Genomic DNA, 19517 nt, shown 5'->3' on the forward strand with positions numbered 1-19517 from the left:
TTTTTCATTTGGGTTGGGGCTTTTTGCTATAATTATTATTATTATATACTTTTGTTTAACTTAATTTGTCTGGTAATATTTTTGTAATCGATTTTTCACTCACTTCCAAGCCACCTAGAGTTCTGAAATTTTGCATAGTTACTTCATGATCACGATGACTATCAATTATTTGTATTTTATCATGAGTTAATTTAAAAAAAAAAAAAAAGTCTAAAAAATGTTAATGGCCTCGCCGAGACTTAAATCTGGAATTTTCTAGAATTTTCAGAAACGTTAATTTTCAAAAATCGTAAATTTTTACATGAAAATCATACATTATTGTCTCTTGGATCCCACTATAAAAGCTAAGGTCCACCAATATACTGAGCAATGGTCTATTCTTTTTGAGTTAATAAAAAAAAATTATGATTTTTTACAGAAAATGTATCGTTTTAAATGTATGATTGGTAAGAGATAGTGAAATATCGATTACAAAATTTGCTAAGACTAAAAAGTCTAAAAAAACCCCACCTTTATTTAAGTGCACTAAAAAGGGGAAAATATTTTTTTTCAGATAGGTATCAAAACATTTTTGAATATATGTGACTAAAAATAAAAGTGTAGAGCACGCAATTAAATATCGAACTATTTCCAAATCCTTTTTTTTTTTATTTAGAATTTGAATATTTTTTTTTTATATTTTTTTATATTTTTTATTTTTGATTTATCATTTTTAAAGGTTTCATGCAGGCCAAACATATACCACACCGGTGTGCAATCTCAAATTAGCTTTCAAAACATATACACCACACTCAGCCACATATATGCACACAGTATCTTCATCAATTCACCGGAGCACTCCTCCCAATCAGAGACAGCATCTATGCCGCTGAACACCAGCTTCCTGGGTACCGACAGGAGAGTGATCTAATCCCACAGATCACTCTTCCTTCACTAACCTATGATCGCAATACAGCTGTAGCTGGCTTTGTGGATAGCATTGTAGCAATAACATAAATTGTCTTGCCATTATGACTCCAACGTGAGACTCTGCGATATGGGAAAAATACAAAATAATCTGTAAAAATAAACTGTTCACCACCTGCACGTGTTCAGGTAATGGCTTGGAAAGACTGCCACAGCTGCTTCTGGAGTGCGGTCACTATCAAGAATTTAGTAAAATGGATATGGACCTGAACAGATACCCTAAATCCAGCCTGGATGCAACATTGAAGTTTCCGTTTACATTGACTTAGATATGGCTTTACATATCTTCTTTATAATTGCATTGCAGAGTTCAGGAAATGGCTTAAAATGTTGTTCTGGAAAAGGGAATTTGGGTGAGCCCTAATTAGGATGTTCTATTGTCTATGCTGTCGTTTCCTTGTTATTTATATGATTGTTTTAATTGTTTGTTTTTGGTCAAATTCTATTCCTCGTCCCGGGGTGCCTGGATGCAGAGAGCTTTAAAGAAGCAACAAGTAAATAAATACCATGAATCGCAATGACGCAAATACGGGACCATGCATTTAAAGAACCAATAGGAACAGGACTCAAGATTTTTTTTTTTTTTTATATTTATAGCGATCCAGAGTTAAAAATATAGTTGTTATATATTGTTTATTCTAAAATATAAGTATATGTACATAGACTATGTGATATTAAGCTTGAACTAACAAATATGCTATATATATATATATCCAGTGCCAAACTGGAACACATCCGACAAATCTTTTTTTCAGAGTATGGCCACCAGAGCAGGACTGGGGATAGCGATAACTAATGGCGTCAGTGCGGCTGAGTCCCATCATATATTGATGCGGCCAGGCATATATGGAGTGATGTTGGGCAGCGAAACACTAGGTAACACCAGCGTGTCAGACGGTCAGTCCAGGCCTGGTGTCCCCACTCAAAATGTACATGGGAGGACGATGGATATTATGGCTCTGATCCAAAAAGGTGACACTTTCCATCAAGGACATACTTGACACATGCACACATTATACATGCATGAAGCAGCATACAGAAGTGTGAAGAATCAATACAAAGCAGTCTTTAAAATGGACACTAAAATCTATGTTAATCCGGAGGCCATTTTTTCAAGTTTTTAAAGATTCTTTAAGGCTAATATGATTATACTGTGGTTTTAATAAGATTTACTGTATATATGTTAATTTGTGCACCTGGAAAGGCGTAGGCATTAGGTGCTTTGTAAAGAGATTTTATCACAGGTGACTCTGTCCATGGTACTGGATGTGTTGGTAAAAAATGTACTCGATTACATCCCATAATCCTGCTTCTGATGTTTCACACAAACAAAAATCATATCCACCAAGGTGTTACTACACCAAACTTCAATGATAGTGTCAGCGTCGTTACTTGACTGTTTACCCGGGTGCAGCAAATCTATTAACCCCTTAACGTCCATTGCCGGGTCAGGCACGTCATGCAAAACGGTCACTTAACGACCTATGACGTGCCTGACACGTCATCAGACTTAAACAAGCTTAGAAAGTGATCAATGATCACTTTCTAAGCTTAAACGGTGTTGCTGTAATGCCTCGATGTCGAGGCATTCAGCAACACCGAGATCGGCATGATGGGCCATGTCTGGCCCCTCCCCGGGGCGTCAACAGCCGCCATACATTGTATGGCGGCGGACGCCCGTTTTAAAAGCGTTTAGGAGGCGATCAACGATCACCTCCTAAACTTCAATGGTGTCGCTGGAATGCCTCGATCAGGAGGCATCCAGCGACACCAAACACTTACCTCTTGATGGACTGTGACCGCTCCGGAGAGCGGTCACAGCCGCAGCTGCACGCAGTCTTCACCATCCGCAAGATGGCGGCGGCCCGGGAAAAAAAATAATAAAGTTGAAAAAGTTCGCTAGACGGTCTCCTGACCTTCTAGAGAACTCTGGCTCCACTTGCTGGTTGAATACAGGTACTGCATTCAACCATACAAGTCAATGGAGGCCAGCTTTCTAATCACTATGTGATTAGTAAAATATTTAAAAAAAAAAAAAAAAAATTAAAAGAAAAAAAGAAAAAGCTTAAAAAAAACATGGTAACATTTAAAAATTATTATGCTTTAGAGGAACTATCCAGTTCCAGCAAAATGTAAAAAAAAGTCCAAAAAGAGTAAAATAAATAAAATAAAAAAATAAAGTTTATTATTATGAGCAAGTGCTAAAATTAGCGCTGTATCTTCCCAAAAATCCTGACGTGGAAAAATTTAAATAAAAGCATTTCAAATACCCAAGGGGTGTCTAATTTAAAAAAATGAATGGTTTGATGGGGTAAATTGGAGTGGCCGGGCTCAAAGATAGGGCATAGGCACAGACTGACCGAAATGGGGGGGAAAAAAAGCGCACTTCCAAAATGTGGCATTTTAACCTCAAACACCAGACAAACCCATACATGTGGGGTATGACTGAACTTGGGAGATGTTCCTGAACACATATTAGGGTGTTGTTTGATAGTGACGTATACCTGGAGCTATAAATTTATACCCAAAGTACAATTTGTGTGAAAAAAAAAAAATACTACCACAAAGTGTGGCAAAGGCTGGTGGTAGAATCTGATGCATGGAAAGGGTTAAATACTACCATTTTAAGTACCGTGGGGTGTCTAGTTTTCAAAAATATATGGTTTTATGAGGTAAATTGTAGTGGCCAGGCTCAAAGATAGGGCATAGGCACAGACTGACCAAAATAGGGGAAAAAAAGCGCACTTCCCAAATGTGGCCTTTTAACCCCAAACAGCAGTCAAACCCATGCATGGGTGGTATCACTGTACTCGAGAGATGTTATTGAACACATATTAGGGTGTTGTTTGATAGTGACGTATACCTGGAGCTATAAATGTATACCCAAAGTACAATTTGCGTAAAAAAAAAATACCAAAAAAATACTAACACAAAGTGTGGCAAAGGCTGGTGGTAGAATCTCATGCATGGAAAGGGTTAAAATACTAGCATTTGAAATACCTTGGGGTGTCTAGTTTTCAAAAATATATGATTTGATGGGGTAAATTGCATTGGCCGGCTTCAAAGATACCCGAAATGGCACATGGGGGGAAGAATTACCAGATTTGGAAAAAATGGTTTTGAAATAGCAAAACGCTACCTGTACTTAATGCTCCATAACGTGCAGAAAAAAGCAAAAAAACATAAAAACATTGGGTATTTCTAAACTCAGGACAAATAGTAGAATATATTTAGTAGGGTTTTTCATTAGCTTTTTTGGATGAGTAAAAGATTTTTGGGGTAAAAGTCAGAAAATGTGGTTTTTTTTTACATTTTTCATCATATTTTATTATTTTTTTTATGGGAAATTAGATAATATGATTAAAACAATGGTATCTGAAGAAAGCCCTTCTTGTCCTGAAAAAAACAACATATAATTTGTGTGGGTTTACTAAATGAGTGAAGAGAAAATTACATCTAAACACGAACACCGCAAAAGTATTAAAACAGCCTCGGTCCCAATGGTACAAAAGGTAAAACACAGCCTGGTCCTTAAGGGGTTAAACCAAAGAGCTGAATCATGTTTTACACTCAAGGTTTTCTGTTATGTTGATTAAATAAATTATTTTATTTTTAATCTTTTTAAAAAAATCCATGTGATTTTAATTGCCCCCACTTAGCTAAATCCTCTAATATGCTTCTGTATCTTGCATAGTGAATGCACTATTTACAAAAAAAGGAGGATTTATTATGTCTCATGGTACATGTTTTTTCTGTTGGGGGGAATTGCTCCCACCCACCATTAGCCATAAGACTTCTAGGTCTTAGAGTATCTGGCACCTAAGAATAGACGTTACTTAATTTTATTTTCAGAGCTCGAATAGTGTAGGGAGAGGAAAGCCAAAATAAAGGAAGTCATGGCCAGACATTTGGGTGCAGAGTAGGGATGGCCAGAAGATAAGAAATTTTGCTGAACAATCAAACGCAAAGTGAGAACGAATAATCCTATAATGGGATTATGGTTCAACAATATATGTCCAATATATGTTCATGTTCTTTTTTTTTTACCTATTCCATGAAATTGCAAATACCTTTTTTCTGATTATCATTTTTTTTAATTATCAGTTTGTTTCTTCTAAGGTATAAGAAGGTTGTTTTGGGCTACACTGTTTTCATCTTTTTCTTTATTACAAGTAGAGAATTTACATTTCTGTTGCAATTGTTTTCACCTTCTTAGTTATTAGGGTGTCCTCAGGTCCATCGTTCCATGTATTTTTTTTTCGTTTAGGTCTTCTGAGAAGGGAAACCCAAACTAGAGGCAACTCACGTGTTAATGAATCAGAGCGTAACTTGCATTTTTAGGCTAACATTAACTCAATACTCCTGCTGTAGCATGTGTATGCAAGCAATGATTGATTTTGTTTAGCGTAAATGTGAGTTGGCTTTAGTGAATTTGCCTGCCCAAGTAACTCAATTAAATTATATTTCTAGCTTTTAAATCATATATTACTAGGTCATTATATACCAATTGAGCTCAATTCAGATCAATTAATCTGAGTGTTACAGTAGTAAACAGGTGAGCACTGCCAGCGAGATCTTCTATTTGGTTTGGGAAAATAAAGCAACATGGGAAATAACCAATGAGATAAACATAATAGTGGACACACAATTCTTAAATCGTTGTGTTACATATTGAAAAGTCAAAACACAAAAATATATATTTTGAATTACTTTAGATTTTAAGTTTAACAGAAATGAAAAAAAATCATGAAATTCCTAAAATGTCCCAGAACCTCTTTGGAAGCAAAGCCTTAAACATCCTTCTGCTTCTGCACAATAACTTATATCAATAAAACAAAGCTTCCATATTTAGTTTGAATGGAGACCTTTTATGAAATATTGTTAACATCTTGTGCACCATCTAGTGTTGATTAGTCAGAATCATAGCTTTTTCTGAAAACCACACAGCCTCTAAGTTTCAATTGAGATCAAAACTCACAATGTATTTTCCTTGCGCATCAGCAAAGAACAGACATTTTAAATCTCAGATACCATTGTAGCAGGCAACCATAATGCATAATCCATGTCTAAAGGGATACCTTTAAACGTATGAGACTTCTGATGGGTAGGTAGAAGACAGCTGTGGACGGGTTAGCCTCCTGGGTCCACTCGGCCAATCACGTATCTCATATGCAATAATTTTACTGCCACCCAGGGGCGGACTTGGGATAAAGAGCAGCCATGGTTGTGACAGAACCCTCCATCACTGGGGCCACTGGAGAGGCCTGAGAGTCAGCCTCCTCCCTACTGACTATGGGCCCTGGTATTCTAAAGACTTCTGTGGCTACCCCCAGAAGTATCATCTCATCACTTGTTGAGATTATCTCTAGTAGACAGCCAGAATATGTAACCAGGGAGTGACCGCCATTGTTTTAGTTTAATTTCAGCCCCCCACCATGGTGCACTACTATGTTGTATAAATCAGTTCCCCCATGGTGTACTTAAATGTTGTATAAGTCAGCCCCCCCCCCAGTTCCACCACTACAGACCTTAACCCCGGCCAAACCCTGGAACTGATTTACACCAGTAATAGATAGCTGGGACCCTATTGTACTGTTAATCCTTTTATTGCCCCTGTTGTCTCTGGGAGGCAGACTAAGGGGGTGGTTTGTATCCCAATATCTTGATTTAAGTTAATGTGTGTTTTGCTGGATATATCCAGCCCTGTGTGTCTAAAATAAATCAGTCTTCGTTTTGGTTTATACCCTACACTGAGTGTGTGTTGTCCCAGGCTAAGGGAGCACATATTCAGCTTCTGTAGGAGAATGATTATCCCTGAAAGTTACATAAGTGAATAGAGTTATAGCCCTGTACTCTTTATTGTCAGACATCCAGGTCTGCAAAACACCAGTTCTATAGTCAGTGCTCTAGGATCTTGGAGGAGATCTTGGCTCGTTTGTACTTTACCAGGGGAGAATGAAATGTAACGCCCAGAAACAGAGTGAACTCAATTGTATTAGCATGTAGTGCTTGTGCTGAAATACCATTGACACTGCCCATGCTTTAATGCTAGATCCCTCCAGTGACAGGCTACTAGGTTAAAACTTTAACTACCTAGGCTCCAAGCTAAATTGGTGCCTGCCAACAGCCCTACCCAGTAACACAAAACAAAATAATAGTAAAAGGCAAAGGATTCATATTTACATATAAACTGTTAAACATACTCTTCCAAAACTGTATTTAATGAATGTATGGATGCAAGCAATGGTTATATTAAAAGAGATAGGAAACCACATTTATCACAAAAATAGCTAAAAGAACATTTAGTAGTCTAATTTGCCTCTTGACACTTTCCCCAGTTTCAGGAAAGGGTGGGTCACATTTAGGGGTTTCCTGGTTTTTTTTTTTTTGCTCAATTTTAGCACAGACACATGATTAGAGACACCCTTGAGAATCTTGTTTTGGAACACTGTGACTCCTACACTGTGCTTTCTCACTTTCGGGGTATATTCAAATATGTAGTTCATTCAACCAAAACATGTCAACAACTCAAGGGACATAAAAGACGTCAATATATTTCACAGCAGGTGCGGCTTTAATTGCATTTTAAGGTGGACTTAATAATAATAATATAGATCAGACCAATTAGTCACACACACGTTTTCTTTGTGATAATTGTGTATGGAAATATTCCAGTTTGTACTTTACAAGACACTGGAGGGGAAATGGCTGCATGCAAAGTGGTGAAATAACCCTAGCAAAAGCACCTAGGTTGCTTCATGCTGAAACATATGTTTTTGCGGGGCAGTTTCTGATTCATCGCCTTGTTGTATGTACATATTTGTCATTTCAGCAGCAGCCCGAAACCTGCATAAATATGTTTCCTAGGGTATTCCGTTCTGTTTGTATATAGGCTATATGACCAAAAGTATGTGGACATCCCATTCCAAAGCCATTGGCATTAACATGCAGATGCCCCCCCCCCACGTTGTGGCTATAAGAGCCTCCATTTCTTCTGGGAAGTATGTCTACAGTGGAGAGGGGTCAGCATGGGCACCCTGACAGGTCTACGGCTATGCAGCCCCATACGCAACAAACTGCAATGCACTGTGTGCTCTCACACAGCAGTTTGCTCATCTGTTGGATTTGACCACATGGGCCACCCTTCACCACCCCCCACGTAACAAACTACAATGCACTGTGTGTTCTGATACCCCAATTTGCTCGTCTGTTGCATTTGACCACACGGGCCAGCCTTCACCCACCATGTGTATCAATGAGCCTTGGCCGCCCATGACCCTATTGCCGGTTCACCTCTTTTCCTTACTTGAACCATGTTTGATAGGTACTGGCCACTGCAGACCCGGAACACCCCACAAGAGCTGCAGTTTTGGAGATGCTCTGACCGAGTCCTCCTGCCATCACAATTTGGCCCTTATCAAAGTCACTCAGATCCTTACACTTGCCCATTTTTCCTGCTTCTGACACATCAAGTTTGAGGACATGTTCATTTCCTACTTAATCCAACCCACTGACAGGTACCATGATTTATCCAAAAGGCTGAGTCCACCATCACCAGCTGGTTTATTTGTTCATTAATGGAAGAGTAATAAAATATTGTATAAATTGGTAGACATTATTCAGGAATACAATAATAAGAATAATCACTTTTTATCTCTGTTAAATATATATGTGCAAGTGTCACTGATATGAATAGGTCTTCACACACCATTGCAAGCTGGGTCAGATTTCTGGCATCCTGACCCAATTTATCCTTGAATTTAAGGTCGAGATACCAGAAATCAAGTAGGAAAACCCATCAGTAATGTTCAGAAGACACACAATCTAAGGGTAAATTGAAAATGGTGTTCAGTGTTTAAATAGGACAGGAACTGCTGAGGTCACAGAAAGGTCATAATTCAAACTCCCAGGAGGCGCTGGCTGATGATGCCAGACATGAGCGTGATGTCTTTTAAGGTCAAACAAAAATTAATGAGATCACTGCTATATCGGTTATTCGAAGAAGGCCCTGATATGGGCTTTCCCATGGGGGTGACCTGCCCCTGCCACGGATGCAGGGACATGATCGCAGAGGCTACAACGCTAAGTTCTAAGACACATACAGTTTCAGAAATCTTGTTACACTACATACTTTATTCAGAGGGTAATGTCATGACATTAGTTCTACTAGTATGGTCCTGCTGAAGTTGACCTAGAGCTAAAACAAGGCTAGACCCCCACAAATCGGACAAAAACTAAGCAAAAAGCTCAGAATTTTCATCCAAAATAGGCGGGCCCACATAAACTCACACTCTCTCAATGTTTTCATATCTTCTCTGCTGACCACGGCCACTTCTGTCGACCACTTCCTTTTCTGCATCTTCTATCTTCAATCTACAATCTTCGCCCTCATCTCCGCGGATTGGGGAGAGGACATCACAGGATGCGACGCCATATTACCCTGAGTTCAAGTTAGGGGAAAAGGATGGCACTTTCGGTGACGTCCTCTACCCTGATTGGAAGATCGAGGAGAATTCTCTTCCTGAAGCGGATGGGCCAAAAACGAATGGAAATTTTTGTATTTTTTGCCCGATTTGTAGGTCTAAATTTAAACAGATATTGTTAAATTTGTTAATGCATATGAATGTCTGAAAATGAGGAAGAAGCCCCTTAAAAACAAACAAAAACAGAGAGCACTATGCTTTTCCCTCATTCTCTTATCCTGTTCTCTCTCTCCCTCCCACCTCGTCTATCGGTCCAATCCCCCCTCTTTTGCAGCGTTTCGCTTCATTTTTCCCCCTCCCTCCTATGCCTTTGGAGGAAGAGGTTGTTCCTGTGGTGTGCGCTGAGACTCTGTACTGTTGCAGAAGCAGGCTGAAGAGGCCTGACAAATACCCGTAAAGCAGACAAATGGAAGCGGTTGTTGCAAAGGTAGGGAGAGCGTGAGAGCCAGTGAGCAAAAAAATGAATTTAGTTCAGAAAAAACATTTTCTGTATTTCATCTCCACTGCAATTTGTTGTCCAAAAACTAAATGAAAAATGTGTCCTAATTGTGTTTGGTCTGCTTGCGCATGTCTAGCGCCTACTACATCTATAGATTACTCTCGCCACTTCTCTGGACCAACACGTGAATCCTACGGGTCGCGAGGGCAGGGTCTTGACACACCCACCCATTTCCCCTTTAAAAGGGGGTGTTTCCCTCAATGCCAACAAGAACGCCCACCGACGTCAGCGAGCAGTCTCAGCTGCATCCCGCAAGGGTCCGGAGCCCACAAGTTCCCAAGTATAGACACGGTGTGATCTATGCAATACATATACATACATATATATATATATATATATATATATATATATATATATAGTGCCCTCAGATTCCATAGTCAGCAAAATAAATGAAAACCACACACAATAACAAACTGTATGTATGTATGTATATCACGTGTATTGATATTGAAATGCATACATGAACTCAAAAACCATGCCTAGGCTCAGGTATTAAAAATTAGAATTCCCTCATAAATTACCGAGAATAATTATAAGGGAATCATGAGGAGAGCCGGCAAGGTCCCATTTAATACAGACCGCTTACTGTCATTAAGTATTCCACTGCTTTCATTCTAGCTCGTAGGACGGACGGCTCATATAGAATACGTGAAAACCATGAGGGCTACTCCCGTATTCTCCAACTTCTTAAACGCCGTTTTTCGTCAACCCCCGCGCCCCCTCCACAAGCGGAGCCATTTTGTTAATAGCAATAAAGTATGTCTCAATCAGATGTGCTTTCGTTCAAACGCAACAATCACGCTAATGGAGACGTTTTCCTCTACCGCAGCGTTTGAGGTTTTTCTTGAGTGCTTGGAACTCTTCACAGGTTTTTCGCGAGTACGTCATCACGGCGCGCACAAGCCGCACATGCGCAGTTGTTAGTGACGGTGTTGGTTGGTGTTGTATGTGCACCGGGTTCCAGAGGAAGCAAGCGATCATATTATAACTCTCGGTGTAATCATGGTGAGTTCCGTTGGTCCGTTATATCGGCATTGTGCGTGCTTTGTGCTTGTGTCAGAGAGGGGCCTGTTAGGTGAAGCCTGATGCTTCTTTGTGCTTGGGTTTCGGTTTCAGTTGCTGTGTCACCGGCCTCTCCTGTATGGAGGCCTGGCTTGTACAGGTTTGAGGGGGATGCGAAAGGAGAAGAGGTCGTAATGGTCTTCACTTAACCTGACTGTCGGGAATAAATAGGTCTTTTGCTGGGGTGATGCTTTGTTCTCGTGTCTTTGACATTGCATAATAAGTCTGTTTGTCAGTCTGTCAACTCCAGTCATTCCCCTTGGATATATGTATATACTGTAAGATGCGCTGCGGAAACTGTTGGCGCTATTAAAATAGGCATTTGTATTACTAGTTGTAGTTTTTGCATGTCTTCAGGTACCTGGCTATCTGCATGTGTTCTAGCTCTGTTATGTTAGCCCAATCCAGTAGACAAACAGCCTAACTCCTTATTATAATACCTTATGGTAAAACAAAAGAATGGCTCTGTCTTAATCACCTGATCAGACACTGACTAAAAGAAGTTTCTGGAAGAATGGACTTCATTAATATAAAGAATCAGTTCAGTGTAGTGATTGTGCAGCCTTTTTTTTTTTTTGTCAGTCAATACAAACCTACATGCCTGTATACAGCGCTGTATTTATGATCAAGGAGAATATGTTTTCCATAGGACTTTAAGCCTGGTTTACACATCCTTTAGTTTTATTGCATTACTTTGACCTTCTACACGTTCTTAAAAATGAGGTATAGAATTGAAGTCTGACTTTCAGATCCTTTGATTAGTCTGATATTAAAATATTAATCTTGATACTCGTCTAAAATCAGGCAGTCCTAAAACTTCTATAACTTTTATATTGTGCCGTCTCCAAACACTTCTTTTTAAACAGTGATTTTTGGAGACGTTAAACGTGTTTCTTATTGTTTTAGAATACCAAGGGACTCGGCTCTCAGCTGAAGGACAGTATCCCGATTGGTGAACTTTCCACACAGTATGGAGGGTATGGAGTCCATGATACTCTCCGTACAGGGTATGTATGAGTCTCAATCAGCAGAATGAATGTAATGTCACATCCTCAAACGAGAAATCCTAATTTCTCAGCTTTCTGGATGGTTAACCATGTATACATTATTGTCCTCGATAACATGCGTATTGTTATTTCCTACTGTAGATTTAGGAGTGTGCAAAATGAACTTCTGCCAAGTCATCCTCTGGAGCTGTCAGAAAAAAACGTAAGCATGCTTTTATTAATGCATTTATTTTTTGAATTGCAAAATATTGGTTGAACCATGACCGAATTCACCATGGCATCTAAAGTCATGACATGCACGTTGTATAAATGAATGGAATAAAATTAGATTTGTTTTTCTTAATCACCATGGTCAATCTAGAAATGGTGGGGGCAGCAAGGCTTAATTTCTCATTTTTTCAAAGCAATTTTTATCTTTTTATACGTTTTGTGACTCCCTCAGCTCCCTAGTCAAGATGTGATTGTACGTCATTTTATCAACATCACACACACCATTTACCAACATCCCACCCAGCCTTAGCTTTACAGAATTATGTTGACTTTGAATGATCTAGTGGATTATTCCATGTTGCAATCTACTTTTTAGTTTACTGTAAAATCTCATATTTAATTGCACATTTCACTTATTTTAGAAAATGACTAGTAGTTGAATTATATATATATATATATATATATATATATATATATATATATGTGTGTGTGTGTTTGTTATGCACTTAAAATTAAAAAGATGAATGCAATCCTTCATGAGTCTTTGTTTCTTAGGTAACACACTTCTTCTAAATATTGCCAGTTAACTTGCTTGTATAATTACTATAGCTTCATTTAGACTCAACTTCTGTGTATGGAGTAACATCATTGCTTCAGATTGTTTAAGCAGTTAGAGCTGAAGCCAATATCCAGCTGAGTGTGCGTTCATGTTTAACAATGCATCCGTTTACAAACACGAGATGGCAGGAGAGCAGTCCCCGCAGTATATTCGTTTTTTTGGGCCATCAAACTATGAATCCTTTATGAATGTTTTGGTATAAAAAGAAAGTACACACCTTGAGAATCTGCAAAAAAAAAAAAATTATAAAATGACAACCTGGGCTTTCATACCTTAAACTAATGAATTTTAAAATAATGTTTTCTACATTGCTGTACTGAAAATGTACAAATGTTTTCTAGTTCCAGTTAAACCAAGACAAAGTAAGCTTGGCTAATCTAAGAAATATCCAAGGACTGCATGCACCACTCAGACTGCAAATGGAATTTCAAGCCGTCAAACAGGTGAGCTACTGAATGCAGCGTTTGGGCAATTCCCGCGGCGCGCTTCACACCTACTGTGTACAGGAGCTGTGACCGCCATTCTCACTGAATGTTTTTACCCCAGGTTCAGCGTCTTCCATTCCTTCAGAGCTCTAACATTGCTTTAGAGTCGTTGAGAGGGACCGATGAAACTATTGGTTTTGAAGATATTCTCAATGGTAAATATGGCTATACACGGCTTTCGTTTTGTAATTCCATATCATGTAAATACTCATCTGCAGTGATTTTACAATAACTGTAAGCTTCTATGTCTTACGTTATGAGGGCTGGAGTGTACCTTTTAACTGATGTCCGTTGCACTAGCTGGCTCATCTTTATAGTATAGTGTAAGTTTGTTTTTGTTTTTTTTATTCTCTTTTGCAGATCCTTCGCAAAGTGAAATCATAGGAGAGCCACACATGATGATGGAATATAAGCTTGGTTTATTGTAAAACATGTATGGGGGAAAAAACTAATAAAGTATAGTGAATTCTTTTCTAAATGACTCGGGGTTCCATCTTGTTTCTGTCTAAATTATCAATACTATTCTTTTGTAAATCCTATGGCTATACACCGTTTCCTTGGTTTTACTTTTATCCAGCCAAACATGCATTTTAAGTTAAATATTCATTAAGCATGGCGTAGTTAGCTACCTAAACTTCATGTCAATTTATTTAGCCGTATACGGTTACTGGTTACAATTACCTACTTGCTGAGTTAAAGGACACTCATAACCTTTTCAGCAAATCTCACTGCCCCTGTCTCAGTAATGTGGGCAGCATTTTACCGTGAAGCTGTTTATGCTCCCAGCATCTCCCATCCAACGTTTTTTTTCTTCTTCTATTTAAAGTATTTTTGTTAAGATGCGATCGAGTAAACTACTTGTGATGGCACTTAAATACCATACATCAGTAAGTACTGCGACACAGGGCACTTCACGTCCACTACAGCAGCAGAGTACATTTACATATCCAGACATGGTTTGGCACATTGGAAACTGATCAGGGGGAAATGGGTGATGGTGGGGGTAAAGAAGGGATAGAGGGCAGAAGAGGGATTAGTCCTCCTCTAGACTGCCCATAAGAGAAAAGTCCCTCGTCAGGCTGTGAATGAATTGTAACCTGCTCCCTTCTCTCAACACCAGGCGGTTCCTGGCAAACAATTAAAGTGTCCTTTACACAGCACATTAGATGCCAAGCATCATCAATGCTGCCCTCCGTGTGCTCCTGGAAAAAAATCCGTAAAGTACCTACTTTCTATAGAGTCCTTGAGATCCCATTTCAGGACTCCCACCAAAGCCAACAAGTGAAAGGGATGTTTCATCCTTCACAGTCCACTGCGGGCAGTGTCTATATCTGAGCAGCCCCCTGGCATGCATTGATGTGAAAAACTAGTGCAACAAACACGTCCGTTTATGGGCCATGGTGAGCACCAAATACTCCATTATTTGGGGGCCACATTCTCTGAAGGGATATGTTGGTTTTGTTTCCCCTGAAGTCCTGGCTAAAAAGGTGCCAGGTCCTCTAAGTTGGTTTTAAGGCAACAGGGTAACCAGGTCTGCAATTTTCTACTTCCCTCCCAGACCAAAGTCACAGGAGGGCTGGTCTTCAAAGAGAGATGGTGGCCATAAGACTCAGTAATCCCTCCTACCGAAAGCAGAGTGTACGGGAACCTGGCTCTGCTGTGCCGTTTTCAACGTGACCATAAAACCGTGACAAAAATCAAATCCACATGTGCACAAAAATAACAAAAAGATGCTTATGAAACGTGTAATTAATGTGCAGTATCTGGCCCCAGGCCATGGCTGGTATTCCAACATTTTCCTTCACACCACCAGCCATAGACCAGGGCAAATTTAAGTAAAGAATCACCAAAAAGGTGTAGACTTTATCATAAAACCCATGTAAGTGAGAATGCCCCTACCCAAACACATGAACGCGTGGTGAGTGCCCTGAGCTTCATGAAGCCCACTCGGGGCTAAATGGACAGAAGACCAAGCTTTCCTTCTCTCACAGGTACTCACTTGATGTTAGCGAAACGGCTGAGTAGTGATGAAGACGGGTGTTTGTGTGGGTGCTTAGACAATGGGAGCGTGCTCTCAGTCCCCTCGGATGGATTCAGATCTTATATAGTTTAGAGTGACGATGCAACAAGAAGGGAGAAGATTGAACTCTAACGCGTTTTATGCAAGTATTTTTGCTGAGCTAAAAATAATGCATGTAAAATGGCATCATTTCATTTAAAAGAAAGGGGAAAAATCCCTCCAGGACTCAGAAGGGATTATTTCTGAATTTGGCAAAACTGACTCAGATTTAAGTTTGTTAACTGGAAATTATAGTTGTCTGGATATGATTTGCTCTGGCAGATATTTAATCTGGAGAATTTAACAGGCTGGGATCTAGTCTGCATAATTCGGCTTGATGATATATATACCGTATATATATATATATATATATGAAATAATAAATTTGCTTGCTCTAGGAAACTATGCTAAGTCACCAGGTGAGAGTACTTTCCAGTCTGTTAATTGATTTTAAAATGCTATTAAAAACAGGCTCAGCGAATGAATGAAACGGCTCCTGCAGCAAATCTGGTTTTATAGACGTCAAACTTGGGGATTATAGAAGACAAACACCTTGTAAAAGGGAAGGTACCCAAGCCCGCATTTATTATGGAATGGGCCAAAAGTAGGTTTACTTCACTGATAGGATCACGGCATTTTATTTATTATTTCTTTTACTTTGGGTACTGAGAACGACGGCTGGTTCTAGTGAACCTAATAGACTAAACACGACCGATCAGTACTGTACTTTTGGCCCACTCTGTATTCATCCCTTTGGTTCTGGCCTGTTTGTAAATCTGGTTCCTGATTTCTCCCCTTTCCGTTGTACAGACCCTTTATTGTAGTGAATTATATTGCATTTTTTTTTTCATGTGAACTTGTGGCAAAAAATATTCTAACAAATGTATATAATGTGACGCTACATTAAAGGTGACTTGCCTGGAATCACAAAAAATGAAGGTGTCGTGAAAACTGATGTGTGTTTTCTCTCTTATTTATGAATTTGAACAATAGGTAGGCTGTATCTACCTGCCCCAAGAGCCAGCGTTGGAGGAATACGAGGAGAGACTTTAGTGTAGCCATACTACTTTATGGTACAAAGTGTTCTTGAAAACAATTATGCTTTTAAGAACCTAGGTGAGCCAACGGTCGCTAAAGTGAAGAACTTAGTTTTTGCCTTGCAGTTCCAATTATTTACAGGGCATGAGTTTGTAATGGTCAGTCTAAAGTAAACATACCGGTGTGTGTGTGTGTATATATATATATATATATATATATATATATATATATATATATATATATATATAAACTATATGGGTGATATCTCTTCCTCAACCTCGGGTCCTGGGAGTTTGCGGATTCTGTGCAGTATCTTAGCTGTTCTTTATTAATGGTTTCTTGGATGGAACAATGACTGAGCTTTCAAACTTCAAACTGCAAAGCTGCCCAAAATATTCTATGTTTGCTTTATTATTATCAGCAAATTATAAGCCAACATGTACAGCGCCACTAAAATCCAAACTAATACAAAATAATAAAACTCCAAATGTTTTGGACATTCTCAGCCGTGGTCATGTATTCGAGGAGTGAGACATTGCGTTACTACCCTTGCATATTACTTATGTGGGTTGTTTTTTTTTGTTTTTTTTTATTACATTTATTATTATTGGTAATTTTAGTGGAATCTGTATTCATTAACTATTTACGTACATTGAATGTACTGGTATCTCAATAGTTTTATTAGCTTGTGATTTTTTTTATATGATGAAATCATATAAATAATGAAATGTCATTTTTTTAAATTTATCTAGTGTGACATTTATTTATTTATTAAGCACTGTCCACTTTGTTGGGTTTTTTTTTTTTTAAATACCAGAATTTCTTTTGCTTTCCAGACAACTGCATTCTGATTTCAGTCAGGCCGCGTAATAAGGTCTCCTTTGTAGGAGTCAATTCACAAACACGCGCAGGCATTCACTTGCCCCCAGCGTATATATATTTGTTTATTTGTAGTAATATTTAATTGTAAACAGGAACCCTGGAGATTTTTTAGAAATTTACAATTTTATAACAAATATCCAAAACACCTAGTATATTAATATTTATTAAATGAAATCATTATAACAAACCGAAACAAGTTTAACTAGAAAGGACAGATGAAATCTTAAAAATGACTAATTTAGATAATTTAGTTAAAACATGATTTACTAAAGACGCAACATTTCTATTTACATATTGCATACAGTCTATCTGGTCTATTTCTTGTATTTATCTAGTAGATGCTTTTTTAATGTTACTATATATTAAATACATATTCACAAAACAAAAAAGGAAAGAAAAAGGATTACCAACATTTTAAACAATAATGTTTGGCACAAATTATAAAATGTAGAATATATTCCGATATTCCCTTTTAATATAAAACCCAGGTCAGGCTTTCAGAAGGATATAGGTAATATCATGCCCTATAGATATAGTATGTGGGAGAGGCAGGATTTTCACTTACAGATTCATTCTTTACCAGAATTCCATACTTCTACCCCTGCGCAGAAACACTGTCGATGTACCTGTATCTCCCAGACATGGCATCAGTACAGAAAGTGAGGATTTTGTATCTTAACTTGACGAGGAACCTTGGTACTTTGACATAAAATGTAAAAAAAACCAAAACAAAACAGCCCTTAATTTGTGAATTTACCCCGTGGAGACATAAGGACTTCTTTATAAACAATAATCTAGTTCCTCAATAGCAAATACTGGTTACCTAAAGGGGCAACTGTCGCATTACACATGATCCTCGATCCCACTATTTCCACTGCCTCTCCTGCCCATTTATTTAGAATATATACATATTTATATATACATACGCATACACGCACACATATAAATATACAATTTATACACATACAATATACAAATTACCCGTTAGTTTCTGTTGTGCCGTATACGAGAAAAGATACTGCCCCGTTTGCGAGAATAGCTTTAATCCTCTGAACCTGATTGTATTTACCGACAGCTCTAAACAGTCTCCAGTGCATTCGCTAAACCAAAGCAGATAGTCCAGAAAGTGTCTCCCAACTTTCTGCTTGGACCGACAACAGAACTCAAAGGATCACGAGAAATAAATGGAAATTGCAAGACATTAATGATCTGGTGGATGTCCAGCTGAGATCAAAAAAAAAAAAAGGTATAGTCTAGTCCCCAAAACTGTGCTTTTTAATTCACGTTCCAACTTGCAAATTGGTGCAGGCATTCTTTCATTTTCGTTATTAGGAAATTAGGCTTCTGTCTCCTTTCATTCCTCCCCAGAAGCTTCTACTGAAAGTAGGGAGCATTCGTATATCAAATGGAACCCATGGATTATATAAAATGAACTCCAAAACGAAATCAACTTAAAAATAGGCATGCTAAAATAATAACACCCAAGATGGTATTTGGTACTGTGGGAGGAAAGAAGCTGTAGAATAGCTTTTTATGGTATAAATTGCATTTATCTCACAATACATCATATTTCTTTAAATAATTCACTAATCAATATTACTTTTGAACAAGCTATAAATATATATTATTCGACTCTTATAATGTAAGTGCTATTTGTTTTGTCTATTTACGCAATTTTCTATCCACAATATTTTTTAAGAATATATATTTCAGATTATTTGTATACTAAAGAGAATCACAGTCTGTTTCCTGGATACAGGAAAATAATTACAAAATATATTTCCATTGGCAGAACATATTCTAAAATATGTTGGTAGCTACAGTATATGAATATCACATACATTTGAATTCAATTATATTCAAATTAATTAATAATTACCATCCCCTAGGTGTGTGAGACTAGGGATACGAGGTATTTAAAGTGCTCTTCTGGGTGCCAACAAGGTCCAAACTGTGTTAGCAAAGCATTGGGCTCGATAAAGGACGCGGGTCAGCACTGAGCTGGAGGGGGAAGAAAATTAAATCGTACTTGGCACTTTAAGGCCAGTGGCCAGTATATCACTGTACCCTATCTACCTACAAAGGAGGAACAGTTTTGGGGCACTAGCCCATTGAGCATTTGCTGGTTTGCTTGTCAGCCAGTCCAGTCTGATGCTGGTTACTCTGTAAGGAAATCAGCCCTTGGCTCCAGTTAAATGGTAAATGAA

General features: G+C 38.3%; 1 protein-coding gene across 1 annotated transcript; it reads left to right on the top strand.

The window, feature by feature from the left end:
* The first annotated feature begins 10943 nt into the window (after nt 1–10943).
* On the top strand, nt 10944–13759 carry LOC149288986 (proteasome maturation protein-like). Its single transcript, XM_089491270.1, has 6 exons — nt 10944–10953; nt 11917–12017; nt 12159–12219; nt 13188–13289; nt 13393–13486; nt 13692–13759. The coding sequence occupies exons 1-6, from the start codon at nt 10951–10953 to the stop codon at nt 13757–13759; spliced, it is 429 nt and encodes a 142-aa protein (XP_089347396.1). The 5' UTR covers nt 10944–10950.
* Nucleotides 13760–19517: the final 5758 nt, after the last annotated feature.

The sequence above is a fragment of the Sceloporus occidentalis genome, unplaced genomic scaffold (genome assembly GCF_023333645.1).
Source record: "Sceloporus occidentalis isolate IW3139 unplaced genomic scaffold, rSceOcc1.0.p SCAF_49, whole genome shotgun sequence".
Taxonomy (NCBI): Eukaryota; Metazoa; Chordata; class Lepidosauria; order Squamata; family Phrynosomatidae; genus Sceloporus; species Sceloporus occidentalis.

What these genes read in the sequence shown, in the direction of transcription:
- LOC149288986 (XM_089491270.1), top strand. An exon ending in TGGAGCTGTCAGAAAAAAAC is followed by an intron (nt 12,220 to 13,187) that starts GTAAGCATGCTT and finishes AATGTTTTCTAG; the next exon opens with TTCCAGTTAAACCAAGACAA. An exon ending in TTTTGAAGATATTCTCAATG is followed by an intron (nt 13,487 to 13,691) that starts GTAAATATGGCT and finishes TCTCTTTTGCAG; the next exon opens with ATCCTTCGCAAAGTGAAATC.